Source organism: Meleagris gallopavo, chromosome 34, assembly GCF_905368555.1.
Source record: "Meleagris gallopavo chromosome 34, MGAL_WU_HG_1.1, whole genome shotgun sequence".
NCBI classification, from domain to species: domain Eukaryota; kingdom Metazoa; phylum Chordata; class Aves; order Galliformes; family Phasianidae; genus Meleagris; species Meleagris gallopavo.
Window position 1 is genome coordinate 44,740 of NC_139438.1, and position 21,048 is coordinate 65,787.

Sequence of the window (21,048 nt, forward strand, 5' to 3'; positions counted from 1 at the left end):
AAAGAGGAGATTTTCCTCCAAAATCGTCCTAAAGGAGAAGATATCCCCCCAAACACCCTAAAGGAGGAGATATCCCCCCAAACGCCCTAAAGGAGGAGATATCCCCCCAAACGCCCTAAAGGAGGAGATATCCCCCCCAAACGCCCTAAAGGAGGAGATATCCCCCCCAAAAGCCCTAAAGGAGGAGATATCCCCCCAAACACCCTAAAGGAGGAGATATCCCCCCAAACACCCTAAAGGAGGAGATATCCCCCCAAACACCCTAAAGGAGGAGATATCCCCCCCCAAATGCCCTAAAGGAGGAGATATCCCCCCCAAAACACCCTAAAGGAGGAGATATCCCCCCAAACACCCTAAAGGAGGAGATATCCCCCCAAACACCCTAAAGGAGGAGATATCCCCCCCAAACGCCCTAAAGGAGGAGATATCCCCCCCAAACACCCTAAAGGAGGAGATATCCCCCCAAACACCCTAAAGGAGGAGATATCCCCCCAAACACCCTAAAGGAGGAGATATCCCCCCAAACACCCTAAAGGAGGAGATATCCCCCCAAACACCCTAAAGGAGGAGATATCCCCCCAAACACCCTAAAGGAGGAGATATCCCCCCCAAAACGCCCTAAAGGAGGAGATATCCCCCCAAAACACCCTAAAGGAGGAGATATCCCCCCAAAACACCCTAAAGGAGGAGATATCCCCCCCAAACACCCTAAAGGAGGAGATATCCCCCCCCCCAAACACCCTAAAGGAGGAGATATCCCCCCAAACACCCTAAAGGAGGAGATATCCCCCCAAACACCCTAAAGGAGGAGATATCCCCCCAAACACCCTAAAGGAGGAGATATCCCCCCAAACACCCTAAAGGAGGAGATATCCCCCCAAAACACCCTAAAGGAGGAGATATCCCCCCCAAAACACCCTAAAGGAGGAGATATCCCCCCCAAAACACCCTAAAAGAGGAAGTATCCCCCCCAAACACCCTAAAGGAGGAGATATCCCCCCCAAACACCCTAAAGGAGGAGATATCCCCCCAAACACCCTAAAGGAGGAGATATCCCCCCCAAACACCCTAAAGGAGGAGATATCCCCCCCAAACACCCTAAAGGAGGAGATATCCCCCCCAAACACCCTAAAGGAGGAGATATCCCCCCAAATACCCTAAAGGAGGAGATATCCCCCCAAAACACCCTAAAGGAGGAGATATCCCCCCCAAACACCCTAAAGGAGGAGATATCCCCCCAAAACACCCTAAAGGAGGAGATATCCCCCCAAAAGCCCTAAAGGAGGAGATATCCCCCCAAACACCCTAAAGGAGGAGATATCCCCCCAAAACACCCTAAAGGAGGAGATATCCCCCCAAACACCCTAAAGGAGGAGATATCCCCCCAAAAGCCCTAAAGGAGGAGATATCCCCCCAAAACACCCTAAAGGAGGAGATATCCCCCCCAAACACCCTAAAGGAGGAGATATCCCCCCAAAACACCCTAAAAGAGGAACCACCCCCCATGAACACCCCAAAAAGAAGAGAGATCCCCCCCAACACCCAAAGCTGGACCTTCCCCCAGCCAGACGCTGAGCGATTCCCTGGAACTGTTTCTTAAACCAAAATGGAATTGCAATGGTTTTAGTTTTCTTTTTTCTTTTTCCCCTCCAAGAGCAAATTTGGTTTAAAAAAAACAAAAAAAAAACCAAAAAAAAAAACCCAATTCTGAAGGAATTTGCATTCCCAAGCTTTGATTTCCAGTGCATATCATTGGTTGGATGCCAGGGACGGAGCTTTTTTTGCCCGGCCAATTGGCTAAGGGAAGCCTCAGGGCTCCCTCCCAGACAAGAGGAAGATAAAGCAAAATGAAATACACACCAGCTTTGCTCCCGGCTTTATTAATTATTATTCCCCAACTGCTGCCTCCTTCCAGGGAATCCCATTTGCCCAGCAGAATGAGCAAAACCTTGAGCAAACCCCCAGCGTGAGCATTTCCACCGTGGTTTGACTGATAAGAGGAGAAGAGGTTGGTTGGAAAGGACCTTAAAGATCACAGAAGCGTGGAAACATAGAACAGCTTGGCTTGGAAGGGTCCTTAAAGATCACAGCATTACAGAATGGTTTGGGTTTGGGTTGGAAGGGATGTTAAAGATCATAGAACCATGGAATCATAGAACGGGTTGGCCTGGATGGGAGCTTAAACACTGCAGAACCATAAAAAGGTTTGAGTTGGAAAAGTCCCGAATGATCGCAGAATCCTAAATTGATTTAGGGTCCTGAAAGGTCACAGAGCCACAGAATCCTACAATATTTGAGGTTGGAAGGGACCTTAAAGGCTGCAGAACCATAGAATGGTTTGGTTGGAAGGGTCCTGAAAGGTCACAGAACCACAGAATCCTACAATATTTGAGGTTGGAAGGGACCTTAAAGTCTAGAGAACCATAGAATGGTTTGGTTGGAGAGGTCCTGAAAGGTCACAGAACCACAGAATGGGTTGGAAAGGACCTTGAAGGTCATAGAGTCATGGAATCCTAAAATGGTTTAGAGTTGGAGAGACCTTAAAGAGAGTAGAATGGTTTGGTTGGAAGGGTCCTGAAAGCTCACAGAACCACAGAATGGGTTGGAAAGGACCTTGAAGATCATAGAGTCATGGAATCCTAAAATGGTTTAGAGTGGGAGAGACCTTAAAGATTGTAGAATGGTTGGGTTGGAAGGGTCCTGAAAGATCATAGAAGCATAGAATCCTATGAATAGTTTAGGTTGGAAGGGCCCTTAAAGATCACAGAACTGTAGAATGGGTTGGATTGAAAGGGGCTCCAAAGGTCATAGAACCACTGAATGGTTGAGTTGGAAAGGTCCCTAAAGATCACAGAAGAATCCTACAGGTTAGGTTGGAAAGGTCCTTAAAGATCACAGAACCATGGGATGGGTTTGGTAGGAAGGGTCCTTAAATATCACAGACCAATGGAATGGGTTGGTGGGAAAGGTCCTTACAGAACACAGAACCATGGGATTGGTTGGAAGGAAAGGTCCTTAAAGATCACAGAACCATGGGATGGGTTGGTAGGAAAGGTCCTTAAAGATCACAGAACCATGGGATGGGTTGGAAGGAAAGGTCCTTAAAGATCACAGAACCATAGGATGGTTTTGGTTGGAAAGGTCCTGAAAGCTCACAGAACCATGAGATGGGTTGGGACGAAAAGATCCTAAAAGATCAAGAATCTTAGGTTGGGTTGGGTAGGAAGGGTCCTGAAAGATCACAGAACCACAGAATCCTATGATAGTCTAGGTTGGAAGGGTCCTTAAAGACCATAGAATGGGTTGAGTAGGAAAGGTCCTTAAAGATCACAGAACCATAAAGATGGGTTGGGTAGGAAAGGTCCTTAAAGATCACAGAACCATAGGGATGCGTTGGGTAGGAAAGGTCCTTAAAGATCACAGAACCATAAGGATGGGTTGGGTAGGAAAGGTCCTTAAGGATCACAGAACCATAAGGATGGGTTGGGTAGGAAAGGTCCTTAAAGATGGGTTGGGTAGGAAAGGTCCTTAAAGATCACAGAACCATAAGATGGGTTGGGTAGGAAAGGTCCTTAAAGATCACAGAACCATAAAGATGGGTTGGGTAGGAAAGGTCCTTAAAGATGGGTTGGGTAGGAAAGGTCCTTAAAGATCACAGAATCATAGGATGGGTTGGGTAGGAAAGGTCCTTAAAGATCACAGATAACGCTGTTTAATTTTAAGGGAAATCTCTGCCCCAAAAAATAAAACAAAGGGAGAAAAGAAGACCAGGACTCGCCTGTTTTGCTCCTCCAGCTTGGCCAGCAGCTCCAGCTCGTCGGGGCTGAGGTTCTCAGAGTCAGAGGTGGGCGAACACGCCGGGGCCGAGTTGACGGAGGAGAGGCCTTCATGGGACGACGAGTCGGGGCTGACGGCCGGTGACGCCATCGTGGGGATTTGGGGTCTCACCTGGAAGCCAACCAACAGCATTAGGAGGACGGGACCCCCCCCCCCCTCTTTATCCTCTTGCCAACATCGCCACATCTTCCTGTTTGAAGCTCCATTGCTGCTTCAAATCTCTATGGAAAGGAAGAAGTTCAGTTAAACCCTAGCAAGCGTCGCTTGGGTTGTGATATTCACTTAATTCCCTAAAAAAAAACCCAAAACATTCAAGCCCAGTTTTCACATCAAGCCACTTCCAGGAGCATCATCCTGCACTCGCTGTAAAAAACTGGAATTAATTAAGATCAATGCACCCTCATTTGGGGCCCATGCAGGGAGAGACGCCTTCGCCGTGGATTCGCTGTAGGTGCTGAGCAACGTTGAGCAGTTTGCCCATTCTGGTGGTTTTTCAGAGGAAAATGCCTCCCCGGAGAGGAACGGGGCTCATTTTAGAGACTGGTGGAAATGGAGTGGAAAATGGCAGATTGGTGGATGCTGGGGGAAAAAAAAAAAAAAGGGGGGTTCTGACATCACCTCCATGGGATTCACTGCAGGATCGGTGAGAGTTGGGATTTCCAACCCTTTTTTGGGGCTGAAAATGTCCCTTTTGTTCAAAAAGGCATCGCTGAAGATTGGCAAAGTGAAGCTGTGTTCACCAACGTGACCGAAGGGGGTGAAGGAATGTTTGGAATAGAAAAAATAGTGACTGCTGTCAGAGGTCTCAGTGGAAAATTAGATGTTGGTGATCAAGCAGAGGCCACAACGCAACCTATGGGCCACAAAAATGCCCAGAAATGGCTTTTTAGGAAAAAAAAACAACACGTCGTTTCGATGGGAGGGGGAAGAAAAAAAGCAGCTGAGCACGGGGTAGCAAAAAATGCATCGTTTCAACTCAAAAATGAGGTGTGAAGGTGATGGTTATCAGAGCAAAATCAACCCCCAAATTGGTGGAAATGGAAAAAAATGCCAATATTTCAGATTTTTTCTTTATTTTCGGTCGGGGGGGGAGGGTGAAATCTTGGTGATTTTGTGGTCTGGAGTGGATGGGTGCCATCCTTTACAACACAGGGTGATCTATGGTGTGTCCTGGGGTGAGGAGCAACAGAATTTGCTGAAAACGTTGGGATTTGGAGGAAAAAAAAACCCCACCACCACGAAGCAGACGGAGGCGTCGCGGAGCCAATTTTCAAAGCAAATGCCCCAAATTTCCCCCCTCTTGAGAAACGTGGACCCCAAAGGATCCAGACAAGGGGTTTATCCTGAAGAAATTGAAGAAAAACGGCGAAAACAGCCCCAAAATCACCCAGGGGTTCACAGCCAGGCGCCACCTACAGGAGATCATCCCCAAAAAGGCGTCGGGTGACAACAGTTCCAAATTTCAGCATCTCCCGGCGCTGCAGAGTCCCCAGATCCCATCGGCGCTGCCATCAGCTCCCCCAAAATGCCATCATTTCAGCACAGCTCCGTCCCAGAGGCCCATTTCCAGGAGGCCATCGCAGAGCTGAGCCAAACCCGACTCCTTTCGGGGAGGAAAATCTGAGCTTCCACTTCACACCCACCAAAAAAAACGGCGTTTTGGGGACCGTCTTCCCCAGCCTTTCACCTTTTCCGCCCCGTTTCGTGCCTCTTCCACACCACTTGAAGCGTTTTCCACACAACTCCGTGCCTTTTCCACACCTTTTTCAGCGTTTGCTGCTCCTTTTTTTCTGCCTTTTCCACGCCGCCGTGCTTCTCCCCCACCTGTTATTTCTCAGCGTCTCTCGGCGCCGTTTCTCACCTTTTTCACCCCGTTTTCAGGCTGTTTTTGCAGCACCTCCCGACGCCGCTTTGCTCTTTTTTTTAATTATCATTGCCTTTTATTATTTTTTTTTTTTGTGCCTCGTTTCCAAACCTTTTTCCCACCTTCTGGTTTTCCTTCCTGCTCCGAAGTTGATCAACCCATTTCCAGAGGTCGCCACGGAGGATCCACGGGTTTTGTTGCTTTTTTTCTTTTGCCAACCCAATGATTAACACATAAAAGGAGACGGATGAGGCAAAGAATCAATGAAACCACAAATATTTCAGCAGGAAATCACCCGGAGCTCGGTGGAAACGGGAGGAAAACGGTTCAAAATGGGTTTAAAAACTGTGGTTTTGCTGCTGGCAAGGACGAGGCAGGTGTATATTCAACACTACAACCCCCCTCCAAACGCCACTGGTTACAATAATATCAAAAACCCACCCCCAAAAATGGGTAAAAATGCACCAAAACAGAGCAACGCCCCCCTCCACCCCCCCCCCCCATCTCCCACCAAAACAGAGCAACCCACCCCCCCCCCCCCATCTCCCCATTTTTACGTGGAAAACCTCCGAAAGCACAGCTTGGATGGTGATTTTTGTGCATCCAAGTGGGTGAAAGGAGCCCATAAAGGTGCAGATTTGGGGTTTGGGGGGATTATTTTTTTCAGATAATTGAGATATTTCCCCCCAACCCCCCCCCACCTCCATCCTCATCCACGCCGCTGACAGTGGAGGGCATTGAAAGCAAAGCCCTGAATGGAGCAAAGGAAAAAAAGAGGGGGGGGGAGGGGGGTTGGGAATAAAAGGACTAAAATAAGAAAAAAATCCAAAAGGAGATGGGATTTGGGATGGGGGGGGTGAGGAGGTGGAGGGGGGGGGGGAAGAAGCAGCAATTTGAGGTGGGGTCACCCCGGCGTTGCCTGAAATGGGTGGATTTAAACCCAAAAGGAGAGGGAGAGGCGCGGCACAAAGCAGCAGCTCCATCTTCAATGCAGGAAAGGAAGGAGGGGGGGGGGGCACACAGGGACCCCCCCCCCCCCATGAGCGATAAGGGTTAAAAGCCCCTCACCCTCAAATAAAGGGCATTTGAGGATGGGTTTTGGGGGGGTTCTGGGGTCCTGCATCCTCCTCGTCTTTATTATCGTTATTATTATTATTGTTATTAAGGAAATATTCACTATTTTAGAGGGAAAAGCAGCCAGGCCCCTGCTGGGGGGGGGAGGGATGGGTGCATGTCCCCCCCCCCCCATAAAGAAAAGGGATGGAGCAGCCCCTCAGGGCCCCCTATGGCAGCAGGAGGGGGGCAGCCCCATAAACCCCCCCCCAAAATAAAGGGGTTTCAATCACCCCCCTATGTGTACATATGGGGGGGGCATCCCCATAAACCCCCCCCCCCCAAAATAAAGGGGCCTCAATCACCCCCCACTGCGTATATGGGGGGCGGCTCTTACTAACCCCACCCCCCCCCCCCCCAAAATAAAGGGGCTCTTCCCCATGGTCCCCCCCCCCCAATCACCCCATAATCTGGCGGACAGTCCATTGATTCCTCCCCCACCCCAATAATTGGGCTTTAGGCCTAATTAACCCAAAGTGGGGGTGGGGGGGTTTAATGTCTCCCCCCCTACAGTTAAATGGGGGGGGGTCTCACCCTGTCAGGAGAAGGGGAATGGGGGGGGGTTGGGGGGGGACATAGGTGGGGGGGGGGGGGATAGGTGGGGGGGGACGAATGGAGGACTTGGGGGGGAAGGGGGGGATGGAGAGGTGGGGGGGGATGGGGGGCTTGGAGGGAGATGGGGGATTTGGGGGGGGGATGGAGGAGTGGGGAGGAATGGGGGGCTTGGAGGGGGATGGAGGGGTGAGGGGGGGATGGGGGTGTTGGGGGGGGATGGGGGGAGATGAAAGGGTGGGGGGGTTGGGGGGAGATGGGAGGGGTGGGGTGGGGCGGGGCTTCCCTCCTTTAGGCCCCGCCTACCTGCGCAGCGCTGCCATGGCGACCGCCGGCTGCCTCCGTGGTGGGGGTCCGCGTTTTCCCCCCGTCGCCTCCGCCTCCTCCGCCTCCTCCGCCGCCGCCCGGAGCCGTGCGGGAGTCGCGGCCGCCGCGGGCCCCGCCGCTGCCATGGGGGAACCGCCGCCGCCGCCCTGACTGACACTGACAGACGGCAAGCCCCGCCCCCCCGGATGATCACCAGCCAATCGCCGCGCTCTCTCCGCTCTTCTTCCCGCCCCCTCTCTCTCCATCCGCCAATCGCTGAAAGCCGGGAGGCTCGGCAACTACACGAGCCCGCTGCGCCGCGAGCCAATAAGAAGGTAGGAGGGGTGTTGATTGACGCGCTGCTCTCCAATGAGTTTCAAGGAGATGGGCCGCTCCCTTCCCCCCCCTCCCGTGGATGGTGGGCACCGCCTTGTTTGGTGGCGAATGGAGAGCCGGGTGGTGTTGATGGATGGCCGAAGAGACCAATCGAATGCGACGTCTCGCCCTGAGTGGCGCTCCGGTTGACAGGGGAGGACGATAAACCCCGCCCCTTTCTCTAGAGCCAATAGTGAGGAGTGTGATTTGACCGATCGCAGATCGCACCAATCCTGTTGCGCAAACGGAGTGAGACAACCAATGGGAAACGCGGACGCCGGGCGGTGGTCACTCCTTTAGCACAGGTGTTTGATCCCGCCACTTTGCGTGGATTCCTCGCGTTTATTGGCTGAAGATAATGATGGACAGCCTTTCCCACCAATGGGACGTCGAGTGGCAGTTGGTGGCCAAAGGGCCTGAAATGGGGCAGATTGGAGGGGGAGTTGGGGAGGATCTGAAAGGCCCTAAAATGGGGCCGTGGGGTCTGAGAAACCCTAAAATGGGGCAATTCTGTGGGGCAGGTGGATCAGAAAGGCCCTAAAATGGGGCTGTGGGGTCTGAAAAGCCCTAAGATGGGGCTGTGGGGTCTGAAAAGCCCTAAGATGGGGCTGTGGGGTCTGAGAAACCCTAAAATGGGGCAGTTTTGTGGGTGAGTTGGGGAGGATCTGAAAAGCCCTAAAATGGGGCCGTGGGGTCTGAGAAACCCTAAAATGGGGCAATTCTGTGGGGCAGGTGGATCAGAAAGGCCCTAAAATGGGGCTGTGGGGTCTGAAAAGCCCTAAGATGGGGCCGTTTTGGGGTCTGAAAAGCCCTAAGATGGGGCTGTGGGGTCTGAAAAGCCCTAAAATGGGGCTGTGGGGTCTGAGAAACCCTAAAATGGGGCAGTTTTGTGGGTGAGGTGGATCAGAAAGGCCCTAAGATGGGGCTGTGGGGTCTGAAAAGCCCTAAAATGGAGCTGTGGGGTCTGAGAAACCCTAAAATGGGGCAGTTCTGTGAGGCAGGTGGATCAGAAAGGCCCTAAAATGGGGCTGTGGGGTCTGAAAAGCCCTAAGATGGGGCTGTGGGGTCTGAAAAGCCCTAAGATGGGGCTGTGGGGTCTGAAAAGCCCTAAGATGGGGCTGTGGGGTCTGAAAAGCCCTAAGATGGGGCCGTGGGGTCTGAAAAGCCCTAAAATGGGGCAGTTTTGTGGGTGAGTGGATCTGAAAAGCCCTAAAATGGGGCCGTGGGGTCTGAGAAACCCTAAAATGGGGCAGTTCTGTGAGGCAGGTGGATCAGAAAGGCCCTAAAATGGGGCTGCGGGGTCTGAAAATGGGGATGTAAGGATGGAATGCTGAATACTGAAAAGGGGAATGGATCTTAAGAAGCAGCGTTTGTATTTTGTGAGTTGTCCTTACAAATAGCTGATGTGGAAAAAGTAGAAACGCCGCCTCTGTTTTATAACGTGCTTTAGAAATATCGTTGCTGAACTGTGTGATCTAAACGTCCCAAATAGTACGGGTGTAGTGTTATGGGCTAGAAAGCACGTTGTAAGGCCGCTCTGTTTGGATAAGAGACCCTCAGCAAAAGGAAAACAGACTCGCAGCAGGCAGGGCTTCTGCACGAGGCTGGATTCCTCGCTCTGTGGGTAGGCTGGGATGCAAGAGGCAGGGATCAGGATACTGCCCTCTGTCCTCCTCCCAAGCTTCTCTCTCTGCAAGGACGAGCAGATGTCTGGAAGATGCAGATGTCTGGAAACGACGACCGAGTGTCGAATGAGCAAATACTAGAAGTTAGTTAATGATATATGTTGGAAATAGCCAAATAATTTTGTCAGGACGGTATCTCTGATAAAAGCAGATTTTATTCGCGATTGCAATGGTGGGCGTCCCACAAGCAGGAGCGCACCTATGGACACAACATGACAGCCTTTATACCCTGTTTTCTCCCCCTTGCCTCCCCCCTCTCCCCTGTTTCCCCACTGGCTGGGTACTCCAGGTTCACAATCTTATCAGAGGATTTACATTTGTTATTTAGTTGTTAATTTGTTTTGTTATCTGGTGTCGCCATCCTGTCGTTTCCAAGATGTCTCAGCGCTCTTCTTGTCGTATTGATATGGTGATTTGCTTCCAAGTCTTCGTTAAACAAGGATCACCGTGGTGAGGGATGATGTCAGGCCTTCCCATGTCTCTTCAGGCGCTTCCTCGGGCATGCCATGCCTTGTCCTCTGGTTTGATCTGGTGCAGGATATTCTTGCAGTGTGTATGACAAAATATACATATATACACCTATATACACCTATATACAGAGTGTGCGTCCCTGGGAAGGGTTATCTAGACGATAAGTGATGTAAACTATGAGGGATCTTCCCCAAGTTAAGCAGAAAGACTCCCAGAAAGAACTATGACAGTGGAGATCATGGAATAAAAATACATATATTATCCAATTCTAATGCAGAAACAACATTTGATTCCCACAATATATAAATAATAATTATGCGTAGCTAGCAAAAATGTGTGTTTCTCCAGTCTTGTGTGTTTAGTTGAGCGCCGGGAAGGTTGCGAACCTGAAGCACTCAGGCAATGAGGAACAAGGGGAGAAACTACTCCAACCCAGGACCTGCAACTCCAGGGATCTGCTGCTCCAGCTGGACTGCCACAAGTCCATGGGGCCGGATGGGATCCACCCGAGAGTGCTGAGGGAACTGGCGGAGGTGGCAGCCGAGCCGCTTTCATAGAATCATAGAATCACCAAGGTTGGAAAAGACCTCAGAGATCATCCAGTCCAACCGTTCACCTGTTACCGATAGCTCCCACTAAACCACGTCCCTCAACACAACATCCAGGGACCCACAGGGACCCACTGAGACCCACAGGGACCCACTGAGACCCACAGGGACCCATAGGGACCCACAGAATCACCAAGGTTGGAAAAGACCTCAAAGATCATCCAGTCCAACCGTTCACCTGTTACCGATAGCTCCCACTAAACCACGTCCCTCAACACAACATCCAGGGACCCATAGAGACCCACTGAGACCCACAGGGACCCACTGAGACCCACAGGGACCCACAGGGACCCACAGAATCCCACAGGGACCCATAGAGACCCACTGAGACCCACAGGGACCCATAGAGACCCACAGGGACCCACTGAGACCCACAGGGACCCACAGGGACCCACTGAGAATCACCAGGGACCCACTGAGACCCACAGGGACCCACTGAGACCCACAGGGACCCACAGGGACCCACAGAATCCCACAGGGACCCATAGAGACCCACAGGGACCCACTGAGACCCACAGGGACCCACAGGGACCCACAGAGACCCACTGAGACCCACAGGGACCCACTGAGACCCACAGGGACCCACAGGGACCCACAGAATCACCAAGGTTGGAAAAGACCTCAGAGATCATCCAGTCCAACCGTTCACCTGTGACCAGTAGCTCCCACTAAACCACGTCTTTCCATCGTCTCTCGGCGCTCCTTGTTGACTGGTGAGGTCCCAGAAGACTGGAGGCTTGCCAATGTGATTCCCATTTACAAGAAAGGTCGTAAGGAGGATCCGGGCAGCCTGACCTCGGTGCCAGGGAAGGTTATGGAGGAGGTTGTCTTGAGGGAGATCATGCAACATGTGCGGGATGACCGGGGGATCAGGCTTAGCCAGCATGGGTTCACGAAGGGCAGGTCCTGCTTGACCAACCTGATCTCCTTCTGTGATCGAGTGACCCGTCTGGTGGATGGGGGAAAGGCTGTTGATGTGGTCTGCCTGGATTTCAGCAAAGCCTTTGACGCTGCCTCCCACAGCATTGTCCTGCAGAAGCTGGCAGCCCGAGGCTTGGATGGGTGCACTCTTGGCTGGGTAAGGAGCTGGCTGGAGGGCCGGGCTCAGAGAGTGATGGTGAATGGAGTTAAATCCAGCTGGCGACCGGTCGTGAGTAGTGTTCCCCAGGGGTGGGTGCTGGGGCTGTCCTCTTCAGTGTCTTTATTGGTGACCTGGATGAGGGCATCGAGTGCACCCTCAGTAAAATTCGCAGGTGACACCAAGTTGGCTGGAAGTGTGGATCTGCCTGGGGGTGGCGAGGCCGTACAGAGGGATCTGGACAGGCTGGAGAGCTGGGCTGAAGCCAACGGGATGAGTTACAACAAGGCCATATGCGGGGTCCTGCACTTCGGCTACAACAACCCCAGGCGATGCGATGCTACAGGCTTGGGGCGGAGTGGCTGGAGGACTGCATAGAGGAAATGGACCTGGGGGTGTTGACTGATGCTCGGCTGAACATGAAAGGAGGGCAACAAAGCTGGTGAGGGGTCTGGAGCACGGGCCATAGGAGGAGAGGCTGAAGGAGCTGGGAATGTTCAGCCTGGGGAAGAGGAGGCTCAGGGGAGACCTCATTGCTCTCTGTAACTGCCTGAAGGGAGGTTGTGGTGAGCTGGGGGTCGGCCTCTTCTGTCGTGTCATCAGTGATAGGACCAGAGGGAATGGTTTCAAGCTACGGCAGGGGAGATTCAAGCTGGACATTAGGAAGTATTACTTTTCAGAAAGGGTGGTCAGGCACTGGAATGGGCTGCCCAGGGAGGTGGTGGAGTCGCCGACCCTGGGGGTGTTCAAGGAAAGACTGGATGTTGTGTTGAGGGACGTGGTTTAGTGGGAGCTATCGGTAACAGGTGAACGGTTGGACTGGATGATCTTTGAGGTCTTTTCCAACCTTGGTGATTCTATGGGTCCCTGTGGGTCCCTGTGGGTCCCTATGGGTCTCTGTGGGTCCCTATGGTTCTCTGTGGGTCTCAGTGGGTCTCTATGGGTCCCTGGATGTTGTGTTGAGGGACGTGCTTTAGTGGGAGCTATCGGTAACAGGTGAACGGTTGGACTGGATGATCTTTGAGGTCTTTTCCAACCTTGGTGATTCTATGACTCTGTGGGTCCCTGTGGGTCCCTGTGGGTCTCAGTGGGTCCCTGTGGGTCTCAGTGGGTCCCTATGGGTCCCTGGATGTTGTGTTGAGGGACGTGGTTTAGTGGGAGCTATCGGTAACAGGTGAACGGTTGGGCTGGATGATCTTTGAGGTCTTTTCCAACCTTGGTGATTCCATGGGTCTCAGTGGGTCCCTGTGGGTCTCAGTGGGTCCCTGTGGGTCCCTGGATGTTGTGTTGAGGGACGTGGTTTAGTGGGAGCTATCGGTAACAGGTGAACGGTTGGACTGGATGATCTTTGGGGTCTTTTCCAACCTTGGTGATTCTATGACTCTGTGGGTCTCAGTGGGTCCCTGTGGGTCTCAGTGGGTCCCTATGGGTCCCTGGATGTTGTGTTGAGGGACGTGGTTTAGTGGGAGCTATCGGTAACAGGTGAACGGTTGGACTGGATGATCTTTGAGGTCTTTTCCAACCTTGGTGATTCTATGACTCTGTGGGTCTCTGTGGGTCTCTGTGGGTCTCAGTGGGTCTCTATGGGTCCCTGGATGTTGTGTTGAGGGACGTGGTTTAGTGGGAGCTATTGGTAACAGGTGAACGGTTGGACTGGATGATCTTGAGGGTCTTTTCCAACCTTGGTGATTCTATGACTCTATGGGTCTCTGTGGGTCCCTGTGGGTCTCAGTGGGTCCCTATGGGTCCCTGGATGTTGTGTTGAGGTCTTTTCCAACCTTGGTGATTCTATGATTCTATGAAAGAGGTGAGTGTCGACCAAGAGGGCATCGAAGACGTAGTGCTGCTTTCTTGGGGCTCTCCTGCTTGCAGCTGTGAATAAAATCTGCTTCGTCGGAGATGCCGTCCCGATAAATTATTCGGATATTTCCAACAGTCCTTAAGAAATAATAATAATTAGAAAAAGCTAAAAAGAGTTTACAAGGAGGTGGGTTGGGACAGGAGGTGGTGTTTTTGCTCAGCTCCCGGCGTTCACTTCTGTTTTCGTTTCTTTCAGCTCTGAAAGCGCCGTCCATCCGTCGCAGGAACGGAACTGCAGGAGAAGAGCAGAGAATGGGCAACGTTTGGGACAAGCGCTGACCCCAAGGGAAGCGTCAGCCCTCCACTTCCCCAAATTTCGGGATGAAAAAAGGGGAAATGGGGCAAAAGGAGGAAGCTGTTCAGGCTGAAGGCCGTTCACCTTCTGATTGTGTTTGCTTTATCCTGGCGCTTTGGTCCGCTGTGAAATTTGGCCGAAATTGGGCAAAAGTGAATTTCCTTGTGAGTTTCAAGGCTTTTGTTTTCGCTGGTGGATGAAAACCCTGCAGGAAACGGGAGAACGTTCAGAAGGAAGGAAGGGAACGGCGTCGTCCTAAGGAGGATTTTCACGGCACGCAGCGATAAAGACGAGAAGTTCTCACCCAGCCCTAAGACAGAAAACCCCCCTCACTCGGAAGAAAGCACAGCTGCACGTATCAGAGAAAGTCGTTTTGGTGTAAGACCTCCAAAAAAAAAAAAAAAACAAAAACCCAACGCATTCAGGGAAGTGTTGGCTTCGCTGGTAGGGAACAGTATGGTTTTTTAGCTGTTTCTCCTAAAAATCAGCAAAGGAGGGGTTGTGGCACGTGGCCAGAGGCTTCACGAGTGCGTCAGCTGCTGTGAAAGTTCCTGAGTGTGCACATTTGTCGTCGGGTTGTGGGGTTTTTTTGTTGTCGTCGTCGGTTGGTTTTGTGGGTTGTTTTTTTTTTTTTTTTTTTTTTTTTTTTTTTCTTTTTTCTGGAAATCAGAATGGTTGAACGTGAACGTTTTACTTCCTCCGGAAGAGTTTGACGTGTTTTCCCAACCTCATAAATTGGAGGGATTTTGGGAAAGAAGGATCAGAGATGGCACAGAACGGTGGTGCTGATGGCACCTGTGAGAACTGGGAGCTCACCAAGGACATGCTGCTGGAGGACCAAACCCCGAGGAAAGCACCCAAAAGAGGTACCAGCAGCCCGGACGCAACAAAACCGGAGGCTTCCAGCTCTTGGCGGGGATCTTTCAGCAAAATTAGAGCTGAATTTTGTCTCGGTGATTTCTCTGCTGGGTTGTTATCAAAAGGAAAACGAAGGTTTGAGTGTGGGGAATATGGCAGAGGAGCTGCTTGGGCATTTCTATTGGTGAGATCTCACCTCATAATGCTCCTCTCCTCCTAAAGTTGTGTTGGAGATGATTTTTTTGGGGCTGTTTCACTCTTTTTTTTTTTTTCTTTTGTTCCCAGCAGTGCTGTCACTCCTGCCCTCGTCTCCACAAAGAGCCGTCGTGCTGCTGGCCCTGCTGCTGGCCCTCAGCTTTGTGTTCCTCTTGGCTCTTACCATTGTGAGCATCCAAAGAGGTGAGATCAGCACCGTGCTCACATCCCCGCCACCGTGTGGGCACGATTTCATAGAATCAGAGAATCCTGAAATGACTGAAAGGGAAGGGATCTTAAAGATCGTAAAATCGTAGCGTGTCTTGGTTTGGAAGGGACTGTAAAGATCGTAGAACCACAGAATCCCGAAAATGAGTTGGTTTGGAAGGAACCTTACAGAACACAGAACCATGGAATGATAGAATAAATTGGGTTGGAAAGGTCCTTAAAGATCACGGGACTGGAGGATGGGTTGGATTCAAGGGAACCTTAAAGACTGTAGAAAGATGGGATGAACCTTGGGATGGTAGAATCTCTTGGGTTGGAAGGGTCCTTAAGGATCACAGAACCGTGGAATCCTGGAGTGGTTTGCAGTGGAAGAACTTTAAAGGTCGTGGTACCATAGAATTCTAAAATGAGTTGGGTTTGGAAGGAACCTCAAAGATCATGGAACTATAGAATGATTGAATGGGTTGGGCTGGAAAGGACCTTAAAGATGATAGAGTGATGGAGTGATTTGGGTTAGAAAAGGACCTTAAGTATCAGAAAATCGTGGAATCCTAGCATGGCTTAGCTTGGAAAGGAGCTTAAATATTGTAGAGCCATGGAATCAAATAATGGGGTGGATTGGAAGGGATCTTAAAGATGTTAGAACCATGGAATCCTACGATGATTGACCTGGAAAGTATTTTTAAAGACCAAAGAACCATGGAAAGGCTTGGGATGGATCTTTAAGGTCATGGAAGCATGGAATCCTAGAACGGGTTGGGTTGGAAGGGATCTTAAAGGTCATAGGAGCATGGAATCCTGTATGGGTTGGGCTGGAAGGGATCTTAAAGGTCATAGGAGCATGGAATCCTGTATGGGTTGGGTTGGAAGGGATCTTAAAGGTCATAGGAGCATGGAATCCTATATGGGTTGGGTTGGAAGGGATCTTAAAAATCATAGAACCATGGAATCCTGGAATGGTTGGGCTGGAAGGGATCTTAAAGGTCACAGAACCATGGAATCCTGTGTGGGTTGGGTTGGAAGGGATCTTAAAGGTCACAGAACCACGGAATCCTGGAATGGTTGGGCTGGAAGGGATCTTAAAGGTCACAGAACCACGGAATCCTGGAATGGTTGGGTTGGAAGGGATCTTAAAGGTCATAGGAGCATGGAATCCTGTGTGGGTTGGGTTGGAAGGGATCTTAAAGGTCACAGGACCATGGAATCCTGTATGGGTTGGGCTGGAAGGGATCTTAAAGGTCACAGAACCACGGAATCCTGGAATGGTTGGGCTGGAAGGGATCTTAAAGGTCACAGAACCATGGAATCCTGTGTGGGTTGGGTTGGAAGGGATCTTAAAGGTCATAGGAGCATGGAATCCTGTATGGGTTGGATTGGAAGGGATCTTAAAGGTCACAGAACCATGGAATCCTGTATGAGTTGGGTTGGAAGGGATCTTAAAGGTCACAGAACCACGGCATCAAAGAATGGTTGGGTTGGAAGGGATCTTAATGGTCACAGAACCACGGAATCAAAGAATGGTTGGCTTGGAAGGGTCCTGAAAGCTCACAGAACCATGGAATCCGGGTTGGGTTGGGTTGGAAGGGATCTTAAAGGTCATAGGAGCATGGAATCCTATATGGGTTGGGCTGGAAGGGATCTTAATGGTCATAGAACCATGGAATCCTGGAATGGTTGGGCTGGAAGGGATCTTAATTGTCACAGAACCACGGAATCAAAGAATGGGTTGGCTTGGAAGGGTCCTGAAAGCTCACAGAACCATGGAACGGGTTGGGTTGGGTTGGGTTGGGTTGGAAGGGGGTCTTTAAAGAGTGTAGATATTGGGGTGGATTTGGAGTGAAGGCAAACTCTCTGCTCCTCTCCCCAGTGTCTGCGGTGCAGGAGGAGCTGGAGCGAGCGCAGCTGCAGGACAAGCAGAGCCACGCCACAGCCTGGCACAACCTCTCAGAGGTCCAGCGCGCCCTCGGTATGGAAACTGTTGCTCCCAGGGCTGCTTTTCCCAGCAAATCCATCCGAAAATGCTTTCCGTCAGGTTGGGGATGGCCACGGGCTTGCTTTGAGTTTTGTCCTCTTGTTTTCTTTGTAGACAGGCAGCTCTCGGCCGAGCTCCGGGCGATTCAGAGCCGCCTGCTGAACGGTACGCCAGTGGGAAGGAGGAAAAACAGGGGTGGGGATTCAACCAGAACCTCGGCGCTGAAAATGGGGTGCAGGCAGTGGCCAAAAGCCAGGATTTCCTCCTTGCAGTGTCACGAGAAGTGGAGGATGTGCAGCGGAGCATGGCGCAGTGCAGAGCAGAGTGTGGGGAGGAGCTGCGGGATCGCATCCGAGCCCTGGGTGAGAGCCTGGCTTTGGGGGGAAATGGTGAAATTCAGTCATTTCTCCTCAACACAAATCCATGTTGGTGTCGAGTAGGCGCCCCGAAGATTCCTAAAAACCTGTCGGCTGGGGGTCGTAACGAGTTTGAGATGTCACCAATGTGATGTTGACAGGGAAAAAAAAAAAAGAGGAAAGCCTTTCTGAGCGCATTGGGGAACGCAGCAAAAGTTCCTTCATTGAAAGTCTTTGAGGTTTCTGCGGCTGCAGCTTAGAGAGCAGGGAAAACGCACGGCCAGCTGAGAAAAAGAGGAAGGGAGACAGAATGTGTTTACTTGAGCAAAACCTGATCTTTTTAGTTGTTATTGTTTTTAATCTGTTTACCTTTCCTCCCCGTTGCAGAGGGAAGGGACGTGTTGCAGCCGGCGCTGCAGCAGCTGGAGGAGCTGAGGCAGGAGCAGAGCCACATGTCCACGCTGCTCAGCACGGCGCTGGAGGAGACACAGAACCTCACGGGTGAGGACAGCAGCTGCACCCGCTCCTAAAATATCCCCCCCTGCTCTTTGCCTTGAGAGCAGCCCCGCGGAGAAGGACCCGGGGGTCTTGATAGATGAAAAACGGAACGTGAGGCAGCAGTGTGCGATCACAGCTCGGAAAGCAAATGGGATCCTGGGCTCCAGCAGCAGAGGGGTGGCAGCGGGGACAGGGAGGCGATGGCCCCCCTCTGCTCCGCTCTGCTCTGCCACATCTGCAGTGCTGTGCCCAGGGCTGGAGCCCCCAGGACAAGGGGGCTGTTGGAGAGGGTCCAGAGGACACAGAGACGAGCGGGGGGCTGCAGCACCTCCACTGTGAGGACGGGCTGAGGGAGCTGGGCTGGTTCAGCACGGAGAAAAGAAGGCTGGGGCTGAGCTCAGCGCAGCCTGCAGGACCTACAGGGAGCCCGCAGGCAGGAGGGGATCAGCTCTGGGAAAGGGTAAATAACAGCAGGACGAGGGGAAATGGTTTGAAGTTGAGGGAGAGGAGATTTAGGTTGGATGTCAGGGGAAAATTCTTTACAGAGAGAGTGGTGAGGTGCTGGAACAGCTGCCCAGACAGGCTGTGATGCCCCGTCCATCCCTGGAGGTGTTCAAAGCCAGGTTGGATGGGGCCCTGGGCAGCCTGGGCTGCTGTGAGACGTGGAGGTTGGTGGCCCTGCATGGCACAGGGGGTTGGAACTTCATCATCCTCCATCCTTCCAACCCAACCATCCTGTGATTCTGTGATTTTTTTTTTTTTTCCTCTTGTTTTCCCCATAGAGATGTTCTGCACCAGATGTCCTGCTGGCTGGCAGCAGTTTGCCAAAACCTGCTATTATTTCTCCACTGAACAGAAGTCGTGGATCGAGGCTCGAGCTGCCTGCTCCATGCTGGGCGCTCAGCTGGCCATCGTTAACAGCGAGCTGGAGAATGTAAGCTGCACAATTCCCCCAAAACAACCCCAAAAGACCCCAAACACCCTAATGGAACTCGTTTAGAAGGGTGGCACACTCAAGTTCTGCATAGAGCTGGAGGTGGGGAAAAAAAAAAAAAAAGCGTGGGCTGCTGGAGGGGAGAAGCATCCACATCCCCCAAACTTGAGGTTCTGATGGGACGTAACCAAAGCGAGCCGATCTGTCCCCAAAATACAGATAGAAATTATTTTGAAGCGACCGAAATTTTGTGATTTCTTTGAAGAATTCCAGCTCCAGCAGCGTGCAGGTCAGTATTTCAACCCCAACTGAGACAACCTCTGCCTCAGGTTGGAAAGCTTAGTTTCACCAGCTCGGCTTTGCAAGCATTTTTGGGGTGGATAAAAGCTGCTCCCTCCAGCAGTCATCAATTCCAGGGCTTTTATCCCCATTTCCTGGGGCACTCATGCTCGTCCCAAGGGATGGGGCTCCCTGATGTCACCAGCAGACACACAGAACTCGCATCGCTGCTCACCCACTTCCTACCCTCATTTTTTTTCATTATTTTGGGTCTTTTTTTTTTTTCCTCATTTGCAGAAATTTCTGGCCAACCACATCATGGAGATACGGGCTTTCTGGCTGGGCCTGAGTGACATGCAGAAAGAAGGCGACTGGGAGTGGTTGGACGGCCAATCCCTCTCTATCTCGTAGGTTTCCAAGCAAATTGCCATCCCCAAACAGCCTTTTTTCTCCTTATTTTGACCCGAAAAGCGGAGCGCTGCACCCATAGTAGCACAGCAGTGTGCTGTGCTCTGGTTTAGCATGGAAAAAGAGCACCGAAAAAAGGTTTTGTGGCACCTGAAAGTGCAGCGTGGAGGGAAAGGTGAGAGGAGCCAGCACTCTGTGGGCAGGAATCGGGAGTTTTCCCCCAAAAATCGCTTCGGTTTTGGGGCTGAAAACTGAGGGGTTTCCACCAGGAGCTGCATCTCTTGTCAAAGTCAAAGTGGGTTATTTCTTATTTCCATTTCTCACGTGTGGGATTTGGGAGAAAGCACTGGGATGACGTAGTGCCACTGGGGCTGGAAGGGGAAAAGCAGAGCTTGAAGAAGAGCGCGTTAAATGGAGATTTCCCCAAGAGAAGAGGAGAAGTATTAGGATTGGGGTTGAACCAGCTTAACCCCAAAAACCCTCCTAAAAAACCCGAGCAAACGTTGAGTTTTTCACCTAAATTGTGGTGTGTTTTCCCATCCCCCCACGCAGGTTTTGGAAGAAAGGTGAACCCAACAACGTGGGGCAGCACGGTGAGGACTGTGCCACCGTGTCCTCCAGCGGGCTTTGGAATGATGCCACCTGCACCAGCCCCGAGGCCTGGATCTGTGAGCGCAGCTGCTGACGGGACGCCCGGATTCAAAATGGGGGCAAACAGTAAGAAAAGGAAGAAAACACACACCTACACACACACACATATAAAAAAAAAAACAAAAAACCAACAAAAAAAAAAACGGGGGGGGGAAAAAATAAAAATAAAAATGAGTTACAAACAGGAAAACCGAGCGCGAGGTGAAGGGCGGCGTTCTGCTGTCGTGCTCAGCGTGGAGGAGGTGCTGAAAATGGGAGAAAAACGAAGAACGAATCGGTCAAATGAAGAGGAAAAGTGGTTTTTTGTTTGTTTGTTTGTTTTTTTTTTGACCCGCATGGGGTTTGCTTTGGAAAAGGAGACGTCAGCATGGAAAGAAGCATCGGGCTGCGGGTGCAGCGCTGCGACGCTGGGGACGGAGCGGGTGGGGGGGGGGTCGCTCCTGGAGGAGGAGGTGGAGATTTTCGGGGACGTTTGCTCACGTTTTGCCACCCGTTTTCCCAAAGCTCAACTCATCATCCCTCCAAATAAAGTCTCTTGGTTGCGATTTGAACAAAACCTTTGTGATCTGAACCCGTTTCCCATCTCGGCGGTTCCGAGGAGGGGTCCGGGCTCCGCATCGCATTC

General features: G+C 51.5%; 2 protein-coding genes across 10 annotated transcripts in view; one reads left to right on the top strand and one right to left on the bottom strand.

Moving 5' to 3' along the window:
* Positions 1 to 7,887, bottom strand: part of EVI5L (ecotropic viral integration site 5 like) — a 31,485-nt gene extending 23,598 nt beyond the window's left edge. For 7 of the 8 annotated variants that reach the window (XR_014880735.1, XR_014880732.1, XR_014880731.1 and 4 more), the window contains exons 1-2: positions 7,673 to 7,887; positions 3,779 to 3,948 (exon numbers count right to left, since the gene is read on the bottom strand). Coding sequence is in view for 3 of the 8 variants with exons in the window: in XM_085214826.1 (XP_085070952.1) it covers positions 3,779 to 3,927 (149 nt within the window). In the remaining 5 variants the exon portion in view is untranslated. The remainder of the gene's footprint in view (positions 1 to 3,778; positions 3,949 to 7,672) is intronic. The other variant, XM_085214825.1, reaches the window with a different exon arrangement.
* Positions 7,888 to 14,679: 6,792 nt separating this feature from the next.
* Positions 14,680 to 20,979, top strand: LOC104915889 (C-type lectin domain family 4 member G-like). Of its 2 annotated transcripts, XM_085214879.1 has the most exons (10): positions 14,680 to 14,910; positions 15,188 to 15,301; positions 17,193 to 17,291; positions 17,412 to 17,462; positions 17,570 to 17,659; positions 18,041 to 18,154; positions 18,934 to 19,085; positions 19,662 to 19,771; positions 20,325 to 20,489; positions 20,609 to 20,979. In XM_085214879.1, the coding sequence occupies exons 1-9, from the start codon at positions 14,811 to 14,813 to the stop codon at positions 20,455 to 20,457; spliced, it is 963 nt and encodes a 320-aa protein (XP_085071005.1). In that variant the 5' UTR covers positions 14,680 to 14,810; the 3' UTR covers positions 20,458 to 20,489; positions 20,609 to 20,979. The 2 variants fall into 2 exon arrangements, with proteins under 2 accessions (XP_085071005.1, XP_085071006.1); XM_085214880.1 differs by having other exon boundaries at positions 14,682 to 14,910; positions 15,191 to 15,301; positions 20,325 to 20,979.
* Positions 20,980 to 21,048: the final 69 nt, after the last annotated feature.

Coding starts and splice junctions, on each gene's coding strand:
- LOC104915889 (XM_085214879.1), top strand. CDS start 14,811: ATGGCACAGAACGGTGGTGCTGATGGCACCTGTGAGAACTGGGAGCTC. Junction 17,292..17,411: donor AGAGGTCCAGCGCGCCCTCG/GTATGGAAACTG, acceptor TTTTCTTTGTAG/ACAGGCAGCTCTCGGCCGAG. Junction 17,660..18,040: donor GGATCGCATCCGAGCCCTGG/GTGAGAGCCTGG, acceptor TCCCCGTTGCAG/AGGGAAGGGACGTGTTGCAG.